We start from the raw sequence: 19846 nt of genomic DNA on the forward strand, positions 1-19846 counted from the left end.
TTTCTTGACTGGGGCTGGATTGTTAGTGAGGGATCACTCACAAGCTCTTTTGTGTCTTTTGAGATGGGAATTGCAAGGCTTCTAAGCAAACCTCGCTCCTAGCCATTGGGATTCCTGCACCTTTTGCATCCCCAGCCAGCAGGCTGCTGGAGCCTGAGCTCCTTGGTACAGCAGCCTCCTGGTGATCCTTATGGCATGCTGAAAGCAGCAAGGTTCGCTCCATCTTCCAACCGGAGGATCTTAGAAGGATTTGAAACTTTGGTGCCAGCTTTCAGATAAGTTGGGGATGAATTCTGCTACCTGAGAGCATTACCGCACACCTTACGTAGATGGTGTGTGGCAGGCGCTGTGGTAAGCAGCAGTTGTTGGGCTTTTCTTTTTTCTTTCCCCCTCCTGAGTACTTGAAGAAGTCAGTGCATGTTCCTACTACCTTGCTTCTCAAGAACCATTCAGCGGCGCCGCCAAGCCCACGTTTTACGTCAGTTCACCTTGAAGACATGAAGTTACTTGCTGGGGAGGGAAGGGGGGCATGCACACAAGCCAAAGGACTAACCTAAAATTGGGATGTGGCTGTTTCGAAACTCCTTTAATGGAAAAAGAGGTATTTGGTAAGTGGCCAAGACGAGTCGAGTGAAAATCCTACGTTTCTGTCATAGGGGAAAAACTGAACTGGGGGGTAAGGTGAGTATTCCTTTCTCAGGGCTGAAGGTCTTACTGTTTTTCATTTTGTTGGGTTTCTTCTTGCTTTGAAAGTAGTTCTTGTCTCTTCCCAAATGTGAATTTAAGCTCCCAGCTTCACACTAATGAACCCCTAAGTCCAGGAGGAGCTATCACGTCTGACCTCTTCTAGAGCATGGGCCAGTGAATTTCCTCAGGATTGCAGCACGTCTTGCAGAAAAAGCATTTAGTCTTGATTTGAAGGCTTCAGGAAGGAAAATTCACTGCTCCCCTTGGTCACTTTTTCCAGTGGTTAGTCATCCTTACTACCAGAATTGGAGACACCAGGTTTAGATTTGTCTGGCTTGTGCTTCCAGTTGGTGGCCTTTTTTTTTTTTTGCTAATAGATCTGTGGTCCCTACTATTTCTTGCTGGAGAAGTTAGTGGTATACACTAACCAAGGGCACTCTTGATCACTTTTCTGATAAGCTAAACGGATTCAGTTTTGTCTGTCACGGTAAGATGTTATTTTTTCCAGTTCTGTATCATTCTTGTGGTTCTTTTCGACATTTCTAGCATTTCGACATCCTTTTAGGAATGGAAACAGGGCTGGTCTCATTGTTCCAGCCTCAGCAGTATACAGCAGTAATATCTTCACAGCGTATGCATTTCATAATTGCATTAGTCTTACTGGCTCAGCACCGCACACTAAGCTCCTGCTCATTTATTTTGCTATTAGCTCCTCAGGCACTGGCTTTATCAATTTAACGCACATCTCTAGCAGCTGTCCAGTGGCTTTTGCATCCTGTTTTTCAGCTCTTGTTCCATAATGAATCATCTTTTAGATGTTATTTGGAGCTTTGTTCTTAGTTGCAAGTATCGCTAGGGTTCAAGTCGTTTTGTTGTGTTTTTTTTTTCTTTTTAGCTTCCCAATTTTGCTGCCGTGATGAACTTTTAGTACGGTACCTCGTAGTTCTTGATTTCCGTGAAGCTTAAAATTAAACTCTAGTTCTCAGTAGAACAATGTGTCGTCAGAGTTGTTAAATGTGAGCTGTTTCCTTCAGTGTCTTGACCAGGAGACCGGCACCGACAGGGCAGAGACGAGCCCTGGCACCCAAGTTCCCCCCCAGGAGGCCGTCACGGACAGGCTGGGGGCTGCTGGGCTGAGCTGGAGCAGGGCAGCGGGGCTCAGCAGCTCTGGGAAGCCTTTATTTGAAAGACAAAAGAATAAACCAAAGTGCCCTTTGCTGGAAAAAGTCGGAATATGAAATCTGAGCTGCGTAATGAGTACGTGTAGTACCTGTTCCGTAGTGCGGCTGCCTAAATGAGATCTTTCTGTCCTGCGTAATTGCCTCCTCTGGGGCTTATCCTGCGAGGTACCGTGCTCGCTCAGTTCCTGCTGGCCTTCGTGGGATCTGAGGGCAGCCAGGATCAGGCCCCTGGTTTAGTCAGGATGTGGTTGTTTAGCAGAAAGAGCCCAAGGAAATTTGTACCTCCTTGCATAATTGTGTTTATGCAGCAATTAATTGCTGTGCGATTTCTAAAATATTTCGTTCTGTTCCAAGAAAAAAAAAGGGAAAAAGGTAATAATTCAAAACGCTTTAGAATTCCCTGTCAGGATAAAAACGGATTTTCGAATCCATCACTTTATGGAAATAACTCTCCCTCTTCCCCTCCCTTAAAATTGATGACCTGAGCATAAATAAAACATTGTTCCCATTTGTTACCCAGGGAGCTGCCAGGGCCGAAGGACAGTGAATCATCAGGGCTTTTGCTGCATCTGCTGCAAATCCTGAACGACTGGAGCATGGAGTCGATCAGGTCTGAGCCCTCCTGGCTTCCTTGGGTGTTTTTGGTTGTGGGCCCTTGCAGGTGGAAGAGGAGGAAGTTTTAGCAGGCCCATGCAGGTCACAGCTGAGGGGTCCAGGAAGGACCGGCAGGTCTGAGCTGGGACCGAACCGCACGTGAGCGCAGGGGGCAGACCGGTGGAAAGGTAACTCGGGGTGAGCCTTCCCAGCGGGAAGGTGGGCGTCTGGTGCTTATCTGCACGGCAGCAGATCTGTCCTGGGGGAGCGAGGAGCTGCTGCCCCGCGTGTCCTCCTGTGGACGTGGCTTTCGCTGAAAAGCCCGCGCTCGTCGGCAGCGCTGGGGCCAGCGGAGCTTAGCGGCCGCGTTAACGGAGGGCAGGGATCCGCTGATACGGGGCAGTCGCTGTTACGCTCCTAATTAAGTAACTGTTGCATTAGCAGTTTCCATCTTCCCTCCCGGTCCTGTCGTGTGTTCAGCTCTAATACCCACGTAGTAGCAATAATTAACGTGGGGAAAAAACGGGCATTGCTTCCTGCCTGCCCCTCCTTCTCCAAATGACTCGATCCTTGGATGATGGAGCCGGCGTCAACCTGCAGCAGGACGGCAGCACTTAGAAGGGGGTGGGGAAGGCACAGATCCTGCTAAAGCAATTGTAGATGCGTCAGAATAAAACCCTTTTTCATCTCTCTGTATCCAGAAGGAGAAAGCTGGGGTTCGTTTTCATCTTCTGTAGTTTTTTCCCCGGGGAATAATGAAGTTCTGCTCTCCACACTGCACTTCCTACGTACCAAAACGTGAAGGGTTGTGTTCGATGGCTCTCACTGGTGACTTAAGTGCCAGAGATTTCCCTTTGCGGAGGGGAGCTCAAGAGCAGAGAAGGAGCAGTTGCTCCCCGCTCTCAGGGGGCTGTGTGCGCTTCTTTTCCCACATCTGTAACCCCTGCTCGGGTTGCAGAGGAGAGGGACATCTCTCTCCTGAAGCTGCTCTGGTTCTGTGTGCTCCCCTAAATATAAAAGCAAATACTGTGGGAAAGGAAGCAGAAAGTATTTCCATTGCTTTTCATCCTGAAGTCAAGTTTTGAAGTGCAGCAGCAGCAACCAGAGGCCATCAAAAATTGCATGAGAACACACAAAATGTTAAGTTTTATAGAAGTAATAAATTCAGTGTACTTTTTATTTGCCTTCTGTTGTTTGTGCCTTTAGCATTCACATTTTGAAGTTGCACTTTGAAGTCTGTGGGCTGGAAACACATTTAAAAATAAATAAAAGCAGAATCCAGGAGCCCAGGGCTTGTTACAGGAGGCACAGAGAGGGCTCACGATACCTCTGGGTCGTAGCAGCTTGTGTCTGAGCTGAGTCAGGGGCTGCAGGGGAGCCTGCCAGGCGTGTTGGAGGCAGGAGGGGACAGAGGAGTTTGCAGATACTTTCTGAATCTTGAAATTCCTTACAAAACTTTGTTCAGGCTTTAGCTTAGCAGACTGATGGCTTAAATAGGTGTCGTACTTGAGGAAAAAACTAAAGTCTGGCCATTTGTCTTTCCCTAAATCCTGTTTTCTGTTACTGCAAAGCCTCAGAAGGGATCTCTCCTTTCCTCTGCAACCGCAATGTGAAATTTCCCTTTGAAAGAAACCTCTTGCTCTCCCCCCTGATAATAATGGACAGCCGGACTGACACATGAATTAATAACTGGGAATGTGCTCCCGACTCCTGACCCACTTAAATCGCTTTGCACAGCCTATCTGCCTGGGAGCAGCGCAGCCCCGCTGGAACGCTGCTGTCACCTTCGTGGCGCGCCGACGTGCGTTGGAGAGCTCTTCCCACAAGCAGCATGGTGACGTTTCGTGGCAGCGGGCACCTGCACGGTGCTGGGGGGTTTCCATCTTCCTGAGCGGCGCTGGTGCGGTGGCCGTAGCGCTGCAGGGCGTGCTCCAAGCGTTCTCCTGCAGTTCTTGGCGCTGCTGGGAGTCTTGTGAGCAGTGCTGGCTTTTCTCAGCTCCATCTCCTAGAAACACGGAAAGATGAGAGAATCACACCAAGAAAAAACCAACAAGGTTTGCTGCTTAAATTTGCCTGGATGCGAAGCTGTGCAGAGCATTCTGAGGATGAGGAGGCTAGCGTAGCACAGGTGGAGGACCTGGAGGAGGTCTGACCGAGGCTTCAGCCGGTGGTGATGGCTTGGTCGCCTCTTCTTCTGGTTATCTTCTTCGTGCAGCGTTACTCCTGGCCGCTGGAGGAAGCGGGTGGTGTGTGTGCGCTGCTCAGGACCATGTCTGCATTGGATGCGATCGGCTCGGCAGCGTGGAGCGGTTCCTGCGCTGCCAGCAGGTCGAGGCTCTCTGCACAGTGCAGGAATTTCAGAAAGCTGTCACAAAAGCAGGGCGTAACAAGCACGAGGTTCTTCAGTCTCTGGTAAGCGGCTCCAGCACGCCGCCCTTTTTCCTGGCGGTGTCATCGCGCAGCCTTTCCCTAGCAGCAGCAGACTGATGGATTTCGGAGGCGGAGGCAGCACCGCCAGCGTGTCCCGCTGCTGGTCGTGCGGGCGCTCGCTCGCCCAAACCTCGAGCACCGTCTGTCTGCAGCCTCTCCCCGCCGCTCCTGCTTGGACCAAAGGCTCCTGCAAAAACACGGCCGTGCTGCGGAGCAAAGCCCCTGCCACGCGCACGGGGTGTGGAGGGAGCAGGGGCTTCGGCGAGCACCTGCTGCTGCCGGGAGGAGGGGAGCGGTTGTAAGGACATCTCCCGTCAGCATGAAAGAGATTTTGGTGACGTCTTCCCTCTGCCCAGGCTGTGCAGCAGCTTCCTTCTCCCAGACTGCGTAACCCAGGACAAACAGCACGAAGCTGCTAGGACGTAGCTGCTCCTAGGATACAACACGGCGACCTCGCAGTTCCTCCCTCTTCCATCACGCAGCAGCGCAGACTGACGGTGAATAAGGCCGTGCTGAATTAATTGAATTACTTCAGAGATGAGTTGGGTCTGCTATTTCCATATCGACGTTGGGCTTTAAATAGCATTAAGGACCCACGTTAGAGCTCAATTAAAGCTCCGAAACGCAGCTAGAGCAGGGGAAGGGCACGTCTGGGCACGGGGTGGAACAATGGAAGCGGTTCCCTTGACGCGGGTTGTAGCCGGCATAATCAGAGCAAGACAGTCTGACTTAAATCTGATCACTGAGTGCCCCTTCCCTGAGGACAGCAGGAATTACTGACCCCTGAGGAGGCCTCTGGAGCCCGTGTGGGTACAGGGACCAACAAATAGAGCTCGAGCTCCCCTGGGAACTACTGTAGGGTGTGTTGCTGCTAGGTGTGTGGTTGCTATAAACACGCTGCAAGATGTTTGTTTTAATCAGAGTCATTTCTGCCATCAGTAATAGGGCTTGAAAGGTACCATTCAGGCCCAGCCTTCAGCTGGGATAGCAGCTGACAGGAACTGGGATTAAGTGCCGGAGAGAGTGGGAGGTGTGCGAGGAAGGTCGTCTGTCGGTGGTTCGGGGCACGACATCGCCTCGTGCCCGCTCTGCGGCCAAGTGCTGCAGCAGCTGGCGCCTGCGCCGTGTTCTGCAGCACCCAGCCTGGTTTAAGACACAGCTGTGTTGGTTTTTTTTTTTTTTTAAATCCTGACAACGTAAACAGGAATCGCCAGGTTTAAAGACCGCAGTTTCCTTGGTGTCGGAGCTTTGCCGAGTTTTCCACCCTTATTTCCTTGTGCTCACAGAGCCTGTGGTTTGGAGCACGTCTTCACAGCAGACTCGCGTGCGTTCCGGTTGACGTGCCGTTGTGCTTTGGGTGTACCTAAAGGTCTCCTCCCCGTGTTCAAACTGTGTTTTACGAGAACAGAAATGTCGTGCCGAGAAGTTCAAGGTATAAATCAGCAGGACCAAGTCGCACACCGAGGTGGGAGGGAAGCGGTAACAGAGCTCTGGAGGGATCCTTGAATGAATTTGTCTCCCAGACTGCCGTTTCATTTTTGTTTTATTGCCCTGGGAAGAGGCTGCCAGCTGGATGTAGGTAAGCAGCGGCGTTCTGCAGAGAAGCATCGGTACGGAGCCATTTCGTCCTGGCAGCGGCTTCCTGCTTTTCCAGATGATTCCAGCCAGCTCTTTTTGTGTTCAGCCTATTGTCGAATGCCATCACAAAGACTTGGGATATTAATCCCGTCATCTGCTCGCTGGGTGGAACTGCTGAGTGGGCTGCGCGCTGAATGGGGAGCCGCAGGTACTGGGGGAACGGGGACGGTGTGTGGGATCCACGCCTCTCCCCGGCTGAAGACTCAAACCCCCCTCTGCGTCTCCAGCAGCCACCAGGAGCAGAAACACAAGGCTCTGAGGTGTGCTGGTGCTGGGAGGGCTGCTCCCCTCCCCGAAGAGGCTGGGAAGGAGCCGTGCAGCCTGCCCAGGAAGCACGGCCAGGGCAAACAGAGCGGTGCGTTCAGCACCGGGCGCTGAGGTCAGCCCGGAACACGTGTGCCGAGCCGAAATGACCCTTCCCAAGGTCACGGGTGTTGGATTTCTGTGGGTTCAGCTCGAATCCTGCAGGACGAGCCCATCTCCAGCGAGCAGGCTGCGTCAGCCACAAAGGAGCCAGCGCTTTGCGGGAGGGCTCCTCCTCATGCTCCCAGCCACGGCAGGCCTGGCGCACCCCTGCCCTGCAGCCTGGGTCCTGCTGGAGCTGCCGGGCTGCCCCCTGCTGCTCTGCCAGCAGGTCCAGGTTAAGGAGCGCCTATTGTGAGCGATTTGTGATTAATGAGCAGCTCGTGTGATCCCTTTGTCCTTTAGGCTGGATCCGCGATAACAAAATCATGCAACAAAACACGCTATCTCCCTCCATGCACACGCAAAAAAAAGTACTTGTTTTTAAAACCCGTGCTTTCGCAGATCTCGTATGCGATCAGCACAGTTGAGGGGGGCTGTGAGTGTCTATAAAGCGGGTGGTAGGAACTTGTTCATCCACAGCAGCTACCAAAGGTATCGTAACGTGGAGCTTCTGCTGTAAGGAGACGTGGCAGGGGGGGATCCGCAGCCAAATGGCTGGCTCTGGGCTCGGGGTTCCCCCCTTGGGGGCTCAGAGCCGCGCTCCTCCAGCCCTGCAGCTCCTGGCGGAGGAGCAGAAAAGGGCTTTGGACGCCAGCACCCGGGAGGAGTAAGCTGCTGCGTGTGGCACATCTCAAGAGCTTGCATTGTTTCTAGAGGGCTCAGGGAGGATGGGGAGGGAGTCTTGTTGCTGGCACGTACAGATGTGTTTCCAGCCAGGCATTCAGCGCTAGCAGCGCAGAGAGAAATATGCGCTTGGGCTTTCAGTGGGAAACAACAAAAAAATCCTTTCCATTTCTTTCAGCTGGAAAGTGATGCCAGGAGCTGTTTGCTTTAGAGTCTGAAGTCGGTATTTGAATGCACGTGTGCACCTTTGTGCATCAAAAAAAACCTGCCCAGAGAAAGCACGCAGCACAGAACGCAGGTCTGCTGGCTGTCGCTGCTCAGGGGACACAGGGGTGCTGTGGAAATCTTTCTGCATGCATCTTTGAAACGAAAACAAAAAAAACGACATAAAAGAACATCTGCTCGTGTAAAAACGGATCCGTTTCTCCTGGTTTCTAAGTGCCCGTTGCAGCATGTGCCATTTTTTTCTGGAATCACGGCAGAGAAGGGACGTCTCCAGAAAATGCTGAGGTTAAAACATCGAGGTACAGCCCGCCTGTGCTGTGGTTACAGAGGTACTGTCGGCTTGGTCCTGCGGACAGCAAATGCGTTAGTGAAGTTGAGAGATACTGCCAGACCTCCCTCACTTCTTTCTTTGTGATTTGCCAAATCCTCAGCTGGCCGCAGGGTGGGTACTGAGACAGGCAGCAGCACTGAAAGCTGAGCGGTGGCGTGTTGAGAAGCCCTGCTGGGGCAGGAGATAATTAATGTGATTTTTTTGTGTGTGTGTGGTGACCGCCCTTAGGTGCCCAAAAGCCCTGGCTCGAGCTGGAAGGAAGGGCAGCTGTGAGAGGATGCTGCTGTCCCCTGGGAGCGTCCGGGGAGCCCCAGACACAAAGCTGCTGGGTTTGGTTTTGTTGTTTATTGAAGACAGGCCTTTGTGCAGCAGTAATGGAAAATCCTATTTCTGTACCAATAAAAGCTTTGCTCCCATGGTTGTTGTTACTGGCAGACGCAGTCTCTTTGGTGTTTATGGAAAAGTATTTACTGGGGAGGCCTGGATGGCGAGCAGGCTTCGTCTGCTTTCGTTCTGCTCTGGTGGCACGCGTGCTCCTGGGGGACCCCCGGTGCCTCCCCCCGTACCCCCCCACATCCCCTCCTGCAGTGGGCACTGCCGGTGCCCCTGCTGCTGCTCCGTTTGCTCTGTACCGGGGCAGGGCACTGCGTGGCACCGGCCTGGCCTCTTCCTCCTGCCCCGCGGGGGCTCAGCTCTGTGCTGTTTCCCCCCCGGCACGCTGCTCGTAGCTGCCAGGCTGGATGGAGCTAGCGGGCGTGCGGCTGTGCCAGCCCCAGCGACGGCAGCACAGCATCGGGGCGCTGCAGGAGGGTTAAAGGGAGCTTCTTTAATGCATGCAGTCACACAGACGCGCTCGAGAGGTGTGTCCTGTTGAATTCCTTCCCCGGTGAAGAGGTAGGTGTTCCTCGGGGCGCTGCTGTGGTCGGCGTGGAAGAGCTCCGAGGGCCTCAGGCAGCCTCCGCGTCCTGCCTGCGTCTCCTGGCCGCTGGTCCTGGGCTTGGGATGCAGCTGAAGAGGAGCAATTCCTCCGGGATGGAGAGCGTTCTCCTGCCTTCAGAGCTGCAGAGCCACTGGGGCCGTCCAGCCCTCACACACGGCGCTTTCCCCACCGGAGGGGGTTCTGCCCGTGCCCCACGGCCCTCTTTGCCCCCAGGGACGCCTCTGCTCAACACTCAGAGCCTTTTGCTGCCCTGCTCGTGGTCGGGGGATCTCCCAGGGGGCCTTCACCACTTACTAGGGTCCCTCGGCACCAGGTGAACACCGCGGCAGAAGCTGGCTGCTTCCAAGAGGCGGCTTGGCTGCGCTCCGTGCGAGGCCGCGTCCCCGGGGCTGGAGGCAGGGGAGGGACGGGGCCTGGTGCAGAGCGTGCTCTGTGACCCGCGGGAGGGTGCTGCGCTGTGCTGCCCTGCCCCAGGTTGGCCGTTTAACTGCCCCTGCCATGGCAGGGGGTTGGAATTGGGTGGTCTTTAAGGTCCCTTCCAAGCTAAACCCCTCTGTGACCTCCTGAGGTAACCTGTGTTTAACACAGCGGTTTAACTCGGCGTGTGCTCGTCAGAGTGCGTTAAAAACGCCGGTGGTGTCTGCTGCGTGTGAGGCAGCTCCTGCACGCCTGGCACCATCGCGGGGCGACGTTACAGGTGCCACAGGGGGGCTGTTGGCTCTCGGGAGCACCCCGATGAAACAAGGGGCAGGGAGGATGTGCCCCGACATCAGGAGAGCAGAGGCTGAGTGCGTGTGCCCGGCGCCTTGCGCCGAGAGGACCTGATCTCGCAGCTGGGTTCAGCGTGCACCCGCAGTCTTCCTAAGGGGAACTCGCGTGCCATCAAGCACCACGGCAGCGTTTCAAACTGAAAACGTGAGCGCGCTGTTGTTTAGAAGAGGGCGAAATTGATATTTGGCAGCGAGGCCGCGCTGGGTAAGGATGAGGCAGGGGTGTGAAATTTGTAAACGGAACTGAAGGAGGGAACGTAGGCGTCGCTGGAATGTAAGAGGGAAAAAGGCTTGACTTTTTAACTTGAAAAGCCCGTTGGGCTTGCACGGCGCTGTAAATGCTGCAGCCACGCGTAGGACAAGACCTCTGCTAGCCGGCTCTCGTTTGGCTCTCGGGGTTCCCATCCCGAAGCCCGCACTGACGTGGGTTTCAGGCCCTGACCGTCTGAGGCCATTAATGCAGCTCTTGAGTAGTTCCTGCTTTAGCCTTATTCCTGTCAACCAACCGGCTGAATTGTGTTTTCTTGCCTTTCAGTCCTTCCAAGGAAGCCAAGGACGAGCGTACCTCTTCAATTCAGTGTGAGTACCGCTCCGTGGTGTCACCTCTGCGTCTCTTGGGGTAGATTTAAGAAAACCCTCATGAAGACATACAGAAAACCTTTTTTTTTAGGAAATCTCTAAGACCTGGGAGCTTGCTGGAAATGGTTGGAGAAGGAGGCAAGAAACAGCACTGATTCATGTTTGATATTACGTTCAAGTTTCAGATAAGCAGCTAGGAAGAGATTTTTTTTTCATCATCAGATTGAGAGAGAGAGCTAACATGACTCATTCTCTTCTCAGAGAACGTAGTTGAGCTGAAGAGTCCAGGTTTTATAAATGCAGAGACTATGTAACATCTAAATGTGAATTTTAGAGCTAGCATAAAAACTAACTATAATTTTCCCAGTAACTGAAAATAGTTTGCGTAAGATCACGGCTGGGACGTCTTTCAGAAGTGCTGATTTCAGTTCCATTTGGGAAAATAAAAGTACAATTTTAGCAATTTGAAAATGAAAATCTTTCTCGAATGCATCATTAGTGCAATTTACTACTGTGTTATTAATCTTCCTTTCAAAACTTTGTAGATTTTTCAGTTGAACAAAAACCCCATTTTACCTTTTCATTCTGTTCTGGAGCTGCAAGAGGTCTTTGTTTCGGGAACAGCTGCGGGACTCGGTATTCTCAATTTCCTGCTTACGTTCTGAAATACTGCAATAACGTTGCCGTCAGCTTCGTTGTAGTGACGTGCAGTGGCAAGATGCACTAATAGAGAGCTTCTCTCCTTTCTTCCAGAGTTAACGTGGGCTGTGGCCCCGCAGAGGAGCGGGTGTTATTAACAGGATTACATGCTGTTGCAGACATTTACTGTGAAAACTGCAAAACCACACTGGGTTGGAAATATGTGAGTATCAGTATGGTTTGGTTTTCCTGGGACCGTCTTCCTTCCAGCCCTTTGTGAAGGTGTGCACGTGGTATAACATGGTCCTGGGGAGCAAACGTTGACTTGGGAACCGGAAATGTGGATTCTGGTCTGTAGCCACATCTTCTCTTCCTTTCCACATTTCCATTTTCACTCCTGTCCTTTGTTTGTTCTCTCCATTTAGAGCATGAGCTCTCTGCGGCTGATGTGTTGCCTTACTAAGAGTTTGTACTGTGGGCTTGGTTTTGGTGGGTGTCCCTCGGTGACACATAACGTAAAATTCAGTCGGTTTCGTGGTTTGTGTTGTCTTTTTTCCCAGACCCTCTCAGAATAATAGAGCGATCGATGCAGTGTTGGTCCTGTGTCCTTCCCACTGGAAATGCTATTGAACACGAGTTGATCTGTTTGCTGTCTCTTGCTCTCTATAAATTCAATTACCTTCAAATAAAGCCTTGTGCTACGTTCTCATTTCTGCTTCAGGAGGCACGCAGCGTACTTGTTTGTCAAAACATTTTGAGCAGTATCTAAACAAAACATTTATTGTGTCTGTGGTCTCTGGACAGAAATACTCTTTAAAGCCAGTTAAAAGGCTATAAAAAGTAAAGCATCAAAAATTGATGCGGTAGGAATCCATGCAGAAACACAGCATGGATCCCACAAATGGAGAAGGACACTAAGTACGTAAATGGAGTTTATTGTGGAACAAAACACAGAATTTCATAAGCGGAGCAGTAAGCTCAGGTCTCTCCAGCAACAGAATCACGTCCTGGCAGATGCGTTCCGGGCACGCAAACAGCACTCCTGAGCAGAGCTGAACTGCCTTGGAGGATGCAACCGAAATAAATAAGTTGAGTCCCTTCTGGATAGGGATCCCCTCGCTTTCTGTACTTGTTTCGTTGTGCACTGTTGAAGCACCGCGTGGTGCTGTGACTGCCAGCACCCATCTGTGCAGAATGGGTCCTTCCCAGGTGCCCCTCGGCTCCTTTCCTACATGAAGCTTGCCATAACTGGGCTCCTTCCTAGTGATGATGTCTTTACAGCAGGTTTCATCGGGGACCTCAGCGTTCCTAACACTAATAAATCCTCAGACCACCCTAGAGAGAGGCAGATTTTGTCACCGGTGGTTCCTAAAGCGTAGTTCAAGGAGCGGTTGCTGTCAGCCTGCAGAAAGCTGCACGTTTACGTGGTGCCAGTTCCTTTTCTCATACTCTGAAGATGGGCAGAGTGCTGGTTTAATCCCTCCCAGGCTAGGATTGTACCAGCATTCCGGGATCTGTAACCGTGACTTTACCTTCCATATTGATCTCTTTCTTTCTCCTTTTTTAGGAACACGCTTTTGAAAGCAGCCAGAAGTATAAAGAAGGCAAATACATCATTGAACTAGCTCACATGATCAAGGATAACGGCTGGGATTGAATGGGAAGAGCCCAGCCCTACCAGCGTGTAAGAGAATGCCATCCAACCGAACATTATATCCAAGAGTGAGAGAGTGACTGAACGCTTGGTTCCATGCATTTAGAGGCTCTGCAATCTGGGAGCATCTTCACACCCTTCTCCATCTTTATTGGTGACTGGCCTCTAAATTTCTGTCTCTCTGTCTCTTTGCTTTGTATCTGTTTGTGAGTTGACCCTGGCTGCTTCTCTCTCTGTTCTGGCGTTGGCTAAGAGAATGCACCGAATGCCCGACAGCCATTCCATGTTGACGAATGCTTACGTACAAACTGAAGTTGGCTCTGTGGTGGCAAGCTAGCAGCAGGTCTCGGTGCGGGAGGAAGACCCGAGTTTTGGGCAGGAGAAAGTGATAGGGGGTGGGGAGTGGGCCCACAGGGAAGTCATCGGAAGTGAAGCTGTAACTTCTCCTTTAAGTCCTGGTTAACCAAGGCTTGAAACTATCTACTTGTCTAAATGGACAGAAAAATACCTCACGGCTGCGTTCTCTCCGAATCGTAAAACCGCTGCTCCGCCGAGGGAGCTTTGGTCTAAGCCGGCTGAGCACAAGTCCTGACCAGTTCCCCTCTGCAGGCTAGTTGTGGATCTGTGTTTTGTTTGCCGTTCGTGAACTTGTTGTTGGGGGGAGGAAGGCTGGAGAGATTCCCCGCCTCTCCTTTTCCTCTCTGTTGCAGAGGAGGTAGGCCGAACATCCCAACAGAGCACGGCTGTGGGAGCACCCTCACAGCCGGAGAAACCAAATCCTGACTCTTGAGCCCTTCAGACAGGAGGAGAAAACCACTTAAGGCATAGGGAGGCTGGAACTGCAGCTTAGAAGATACAACAAAAGAAAAAAAGGCGCATGCTAGGCAAGAAAGAAGAAATTAGGTAGGGGAGGATGGGGACAAAGGTAGTAACACAGGGTACCCCTCGACTTCTGAGCCTCCGCTGAACCTCCTCGGAGGTCTTTTACCAGTGGTTCACAAACGCAAGTAGGAAAATGCTGCTATGAGTATCTTCTTCTTAAATCCCAGGCCCCAGCCATCGGCTCTGCTCTTGGAGCCTGTCAGAGAAATGATGTGAGAGTGGAGAGAGGAGGAAGCAGAGGACCCCGACAGTTGTAGCAGTATTGCACAGGTGGATATTTCAAGCCATGAGGTATCCCCCCCGAACCTTCCCCCCTTTTCCCACTCCCAGAAGCCTGTTGGAGGTACAGGGGAGATGGGAGAGAAAAAAGAAATTAAATGTCTGCCCCATGCCCCTGGAGCTGTCTGTGCTGTGGAGTTTAAATGGGAGGGGTGGATGTGGACATGGTAACTGCAAGGGACGAGCCCTTCCTGTTTTAATTTTTTCCTATTAATTAGTGTGGACCTTCCCGAGGTGGCTGGTGGGGAAGGAGCATCGTGTGCAAGAGGGGAGCTGCGTTAGGCATAAAAGACAATGTGAAGTTTGCTTTGCAACAGTCCAGCCAGTATCTGGTGCATAAGTCAAGACTATTTAACTGAATTAGTTTTATCTCTCTGAGTGAATTTCCTTTTTGTTTGTGGAATTCTTTCAAGTAGGTTAATCCACTGGGGGGAAATCTTTCTTAATCCAGAAGGAAAGAGTATTGTGCAGGGGTTTGTAACTCCTTACGAAACCTAGGCTTTGGCGTTGTAATCTCCTGTCGCTTGCCCCCACCCCCAAGATCTCTGAGCCGGGGATCAGGGCGGAGGGGCTGGCCACAAAATAATTCGCTGTTAGACGAAGGGGATGTGAGCAGAGATGCTGCTTCGGATCGGGATAGACTTCACACGTTGGATCCTTGTGCTGAAGCCCAAACCCGATGGCCCATGGAAGCAGAGGCTGTTTTTTCTCTTGAACCGCTACTCCTGCGGCAGCCCGTTGTTACACCTCGCAGAGGGAAGGGAGCTGGAGGCTGGCTGCGGCTCCTGCAGTGGGTGGCAGTAGCTCATTTTGTGGGCCTTTGCCCTTTCTGTTGCGGCTGTGTAGCTTCAGCTTTCATTTCAGGTTGTCTGCTTCCATCATCCGCATTCCCGTAAGTGACAAAAATCTTGTAAAAATCAAAAACTGTGCGGTGCCCACTAACTTGTTGACACTGGCACTGGCCTGGTCCCATTTTCCTGTCCTTTGGTGATTGATCCAGGGCAAGTTATTGGGTTTTGGCTAGTGCGAAGTAATTTGTATTCTTTGAAGAGCTCTTAGTTCCCCCAGACACACAGCATTTAAAGGGATCTGTTTGTACCTGGGAGAAGTAAAAAATAAACCCAAATTGTTAATATGAGATTGAAAAAAAGACCATGCCCCAGCTCTTGATTTTATGTTGATAAAAACATAAAATAAAAACATAAAAATAAAACCATGTAGGCGATAGTGATCACCTATAGAAAGGATACCAGATACAAATGTTTTTGTCCTTATATTTGGGACAAGAAAGGATGATGTTAAATCAGATCAGGCTGTTTTTAACTGTTCACAGGGGTTACGCTTTTAATGGCAACCAATCTAAGCTTGAATATGGCAAGATCTTAATCTGCTTTTAATTGGCTTTGTCTCATCAGCATCCACAGATTTACAGTTGCTGAGAATCTGGCCTCAAGTCCTGATGTGAGAAAACGTGTGTGCCTGTGAGTGCACACCGCACAGAGTTATCTCTAGACTGACTTTTCAGGGAGATAAGAAAAAACTGGCCTGCGAGGCTCGTTTGAGGCTCGTTCTCTGCTGTGTATCCACCAGCTATGAAGTCCTTCCCGCGCTGCTAATCCCCTGCGACGTGCTGTGGTAGACACAAGACGGTGCAGGGCGCTGGTGACCAGCGGGACGATGAGGTCTGTGTGCTGGTGGGTGTCACAGCACAGCCTGAATCGATGACTTGTCGGGCAGCGTGTTCAGAGCATAACCAAAGACCCTCGCTGTCTGCATCCCCCGGTTGTGAGCCAGCTGTAGCCAGGTCGTTCCCCTCTGGGGAGATCAAGGTGGGACTTTTGTCTCCGAGCCGGAGATGCGGCCCGCAGAAGTCGCCTCCTCGGGCACCGAGCGCTGGCGGTGCTGCTCCGTGGGGCTCAGAAAACACCCGGAGCAGCCGCTTCTGCCCCTCTCCACGTGGCAGCCTCATCTCTGGCAGGCTGCGAGCGCCCTCGAGTTTACATCACCCCAGGCTACCCCAAAGCTCAGACTTCAGTCAGTTTTAAATTTCTTGTGCTCTGGTGGATTATCTGGTGTGAAATCCTGGTCCCTGTAATAAATATTCAGATGATAATATATACAAAGCTGAAAAAAAAAAAGAAAAAAAAACCATTATCTTGTGAAATATACTTTTGTAAATAATATTTAATTTTTTTAAAAAAATAATATATTTGGTGCTGTTTTCTCAGAGCCCCTCCCTGAGAGCACTTTTTTCATTGTTTATAGATGATACTGTTTCCTTCTGTATTTGTTGGGAAATATGTTGAAAGGGAAACAAAAATCACAGTAGATGTCCTCTTGAGTCTATCCAGTTTCCCTCTGGACGTGGCAGGAGAGCGGAGTCCCTCCGGCCTCCGTCCGGCCCGGGCTCGGCTCCTGCACAGGCGGCACTGTCCGTGCCGGCGCTGACACGGGCAGGATGGGGCCTGGCTCCTGGCACCAGAGTCCGGAGTCGCTTGCGTGCCGAAATACCTTCCTGTCAGTGTCGCAGATCTCCCCTTGCACCAGTATTGGCTGGAGTGAAGTAGATCCCGAGGCTTTAGAAAACCGGAGTGAATACAAGCTGCGGCCTCCGAACCGCTGCTTCCACTCGCTTGGAGGCGGCAGGGACGGAGGGTGGAGATTTCTGATGAGTCGTCGTTTTTAAACTAAAGGTCTTTGGACATGGATCCTGGTTTTCTTTGGGGTTCGTTTGTGTGTTTGTTTGTTTTTAAACCAGGCTGCTACAAAACAAATTAGAGTAAAAAGTTTACCTCTCTGGCAGTAAAGTTCTTTTTTTTTGTTGTTGTTTTCCTTTCTGTCTTTAACCTCCCCCCTGCTCCCCACTCTTCGTTTTTAATTCTTTGGGTCTCTTGTTTGTCCTGAAGTGGACCAACAGCACAAACCACTGGACTGTGTTTTGCTGAGCAAGGAGCTGTTTTCAGTGCTGAATAACTGTTGCACGCTCTCTGATTCTCTGGTTTTGGTGCACACGATTTAAAAATACACAGAAAAAAAAAACAACCTACAATTGAAATTTGTTGTTCTTGTGATGATCATGTGAGAATTCTCTCTGTATGCATTTTTCTAACTGGTATGTGAGTGTATTAATCATGCATTTCACTGCACTTCCTTGTTTTGGGAGGAGCATCATGCTTCAGTGTGAACCAGTTTTTGGGTGACCAGATGACACCAGGCACCGGGGGGGGGCAAGCAGATGTGCAAGAACCGGAGCTCAGCGCAGTGGGAAGGAGCTCTTCTCACCAGGTGAGAGGCCTCAGAAGTTAACTGCTCAGAAACAATAACGTTAGGCATAGGTTCGGAAGAATCATGTTCAAAAAGAATAAACAGAAGAGGGGAATAAAATCATACTGAACTCAAAAAAGAAATCAACATATTTAAATGCAAGCAGAATGGCATTGTGTATGGTAAAATCACAAATAAGCTATTCTCATAGTTACGAACTGTATGTATCCTTTGTTTTGTTTCTCGTAAGGAAATGGGAATGCTTTCCCCACTGACAAAACTAAAGGAGAATATTTCCAATACCAGCCTGTCTATCGATGCTCTTGTGTTTACAAATTGTGTATACTTTTATTTCTTTGATCTTATTTTAATTTTATTTTTGGCATATTTCTTCAGGTCATTTGCTTCAGTAATAAATGCAATTGTTTTCAAATAATTGGTTTTCACCTTTTCATGTATTTGTACATTGTATATAGTTCTTCAGTATTAGAGGGAGGCGTATTGTTTGTCATATTTACAATATGTGTTGGTGCTCATTTGAGAAAATAAAATTTTCAAGTACTAAAATGTTTCTTCCATGTGGCTATCTTATTCTCCTCTGCCATGTGCAAATTCTTAAATGACTGGAGGCAGCGAAATTTGGTTGTTAAGAAACGGTACCTTCAGCTTGCAAACAATTAAATTACACTCCAGCATTGGTGACGCTGGTGTGTTTGGGCATTTGCAAGCGCATTTTGCTTTAGCAGGAGAGAGCACAGGGGGGAGGGTGATCCCTAAGTATTAAAATACAGAATAATTCCTCTCAATAATGGAGGGAGCTTGTCCGTCGTGTGCGTAAGCTGCGGCACTTCCGTGAGTCATCTTTCTTGCCAGATGCAGCTGCACCCTGCCGGCGCTGATCTCGTCCAGTGGCACTCACGTAACGCCAGGATCACCTCTCTGCGATGGGTGGTGTAAACGTACCTGTCTGTGGTGCCTTCGCCTCTAAAATCCGTGTTAAGCTCCGGTCGGACTGAGAGCAGTGCTCCATTTCAGGCGGTTCTCAACGGGCGCAAGCAGCTCTGCTGGGCTGCTTGGGAAGCCAAAAGGTTCTCCCTGGCTCTCTGTTTCCATCCTGTTCCAGACGAGCTCCATTAAAAGAGCAGCTCAGCAGGTCCCCGTGTCCAGTGGTACACACAGGTGCCCGGAAACAGGCAGATCGAGGCTGAAATCCTATGGGCAGCACCCGCGGGTGGTTCTGGCAGGGCCACCTCCGTTCCCTGGGGCTGCCGTGACCTTTCCGAAGGACGGGCTATAAAGAGAAACGCGGCTCAGCGCGGGCAGCCCCCGTCAGAGCCCGAAGTCACAACGATTTTTTCAGAAGACAATCACGGAGCTATAAATACCGCGGCGCCAGTGGCCTTTAATCCTGGTGCAAGAGCAGTTGGACGCGCGGGGTGGGGTGGCTGCTGTCCCGGAGCCGGGCTGTCGGGTGACCGCGGCGGGGACACCGCACGTGGCTCCTGCCCTCCCGCTGGGCCGCGGGTGCTGGGGGGGATGCTGCGGGTGGCTGCCCTGCCGTCAGTGCACCCCGTCCCCTTTCCTCCTCCTCTCCCTCTGATACCAAAGCACTTTATGACCCTTAACGACGTAACCCCTGCTTGGGGTGCGTGTCCTCCCCTCCCGAGCCCCACTTTCACAAAATTTAACTTTCCACCACTGGCAGTGCCCTTGGCTGCTGCTCCCACGGGAGCTGACTGCTCCTGCCCCAGCCAGGGCATTTTCGTGCTGACAGGAAGGATTTACAGGAGCGCTTCCAGGCTGCCAAACGCGGGGGATATTTTTACCCAGCTCCAGCCTGGGGAATAAATAGCGGTGAGGCCAAGAGACGCGCCATGGATGCAGCCCGGCTGCGATGGAGACGTCACCCGGAGGGTGGCTGCCCCCAGAGAGGTTTCCTCGGCCTCTTGGTGTGGGTTTTGGGGCAGGGCAGTGCTGGTGCCCAGCAAGGCCAGGTGGCACCAGGAGCCTTTGCTGGGGACAACACGGTAACACCACCCCCTTGCACCCGCGGCGCTTGGGTGCCGCTTTGAGCAGGCTCCAAAAAAATGTTGGTGCTGTCGGTGAAAAAGGGGAAGATGTCAAAAGCAGAATGGTGGTGTGAGAAACTGCTAAAAGCTGAAATTTTCTTTTTTCCCCTCTCTCACAGGAAACACTTTGCATCCTCCGAAATTTTGGGTTCAGCTGAAAATTCCAGTGTTTTCTGTAAAAAAAAAAACACAAGGAGATGTCCCAATGCGCCCCATTAAGTGTGGCTCAGGCCCCAGGCAGCTGCGGCGGGAGCTGCCCCTCGATTTGTTCTCCTTGTATGGAAACTTCTGCTTAGGTGAAGTAAAAGGCTGGGGGAAAAAAAATATAAAAAAGGCTTCCCCAGGGGCCCAGCCTCGCCCTGTGGAAACGTGTGCCCTTGGTAAAGAAATTCTGTGCAAGTTTTTGGATGCTTTACAGAAATAACAGAAAAATATAGGAGCGTGCTTTTATATAGCTCCGCTTCCTCATCAGGCTCAGGCTGGTGTTTTCTTTTCCACTAGGACAAGGCTTTTCCCATAATTGTGCTATTTTTGTGAAGGTTTCAGGGCAGAAATCGAGGGCCCCTCCTCGGCGGGCCTGAGGAAGCCCTGAGGA

General features: G+C 51.1%; 1 protein-coding gene and 1 long non-coding RNA gene across 4 annotated transcripts in view; one reads left to right on the forward strand and one right to left on the reverse strand.

The window, feature by feature from the left end:
• The window catches only part of YPEL2 (yippee like 2), a 33371-nt gene extending 15622 nt beyond the window's left edge, over nt 1-17749 (forward strand). For all 3 annotated transcript variants that reach the window (XM_048074141.2, XM_048074145.2, XM_013196535.3), the window contains 3 exons: nt 10421-10464; nt 11218-11326; nt 12671-17749. In XM_048074141.2, the coding sequence (XP_047930098.1) occupies nt 10421-10464; nt 11218-11326; nt 12671-12760 (243 nt within the window). In that variant the 3' untranslated portion in view covers nt 12761-17749. The remainder of the gene's footprint in view (nt 1-10420; nt 10465-11217; nt 11327-12670) is intronic.
• LOC136786595 (uncharacterized) lies at nt 14113-19349 on the reverse strand. Its single transcript, XR_010825674.1, has 2 exons — nt 18146-19349; nt 14113-16042 (listed from the first exon to the last, which is right to left on the reverse strand). It is a non-coding gene; the product is annotated as an uncharacterized lncRNA (long non-coding RNA).
• Between the last annotated feature and the right edge of the window lie 497 nt (nt 19350-19846).

Source organism: Anser cygnoides, chromosome 18 (genome assembly GCF_040182565.1).
Source record: "Anser cygnoides isolate HZ-2024a breed goose chromosome 18, Taihu_goose_T2T_genome, whole genome shotgun sequence".
NCBI classification, from domain to species: domain Eukaryota; kingdom Metazoa; phylum Chordata; class Aves; order Anseriformes; family Anatidae; genus Anser; species Anser cygnoides.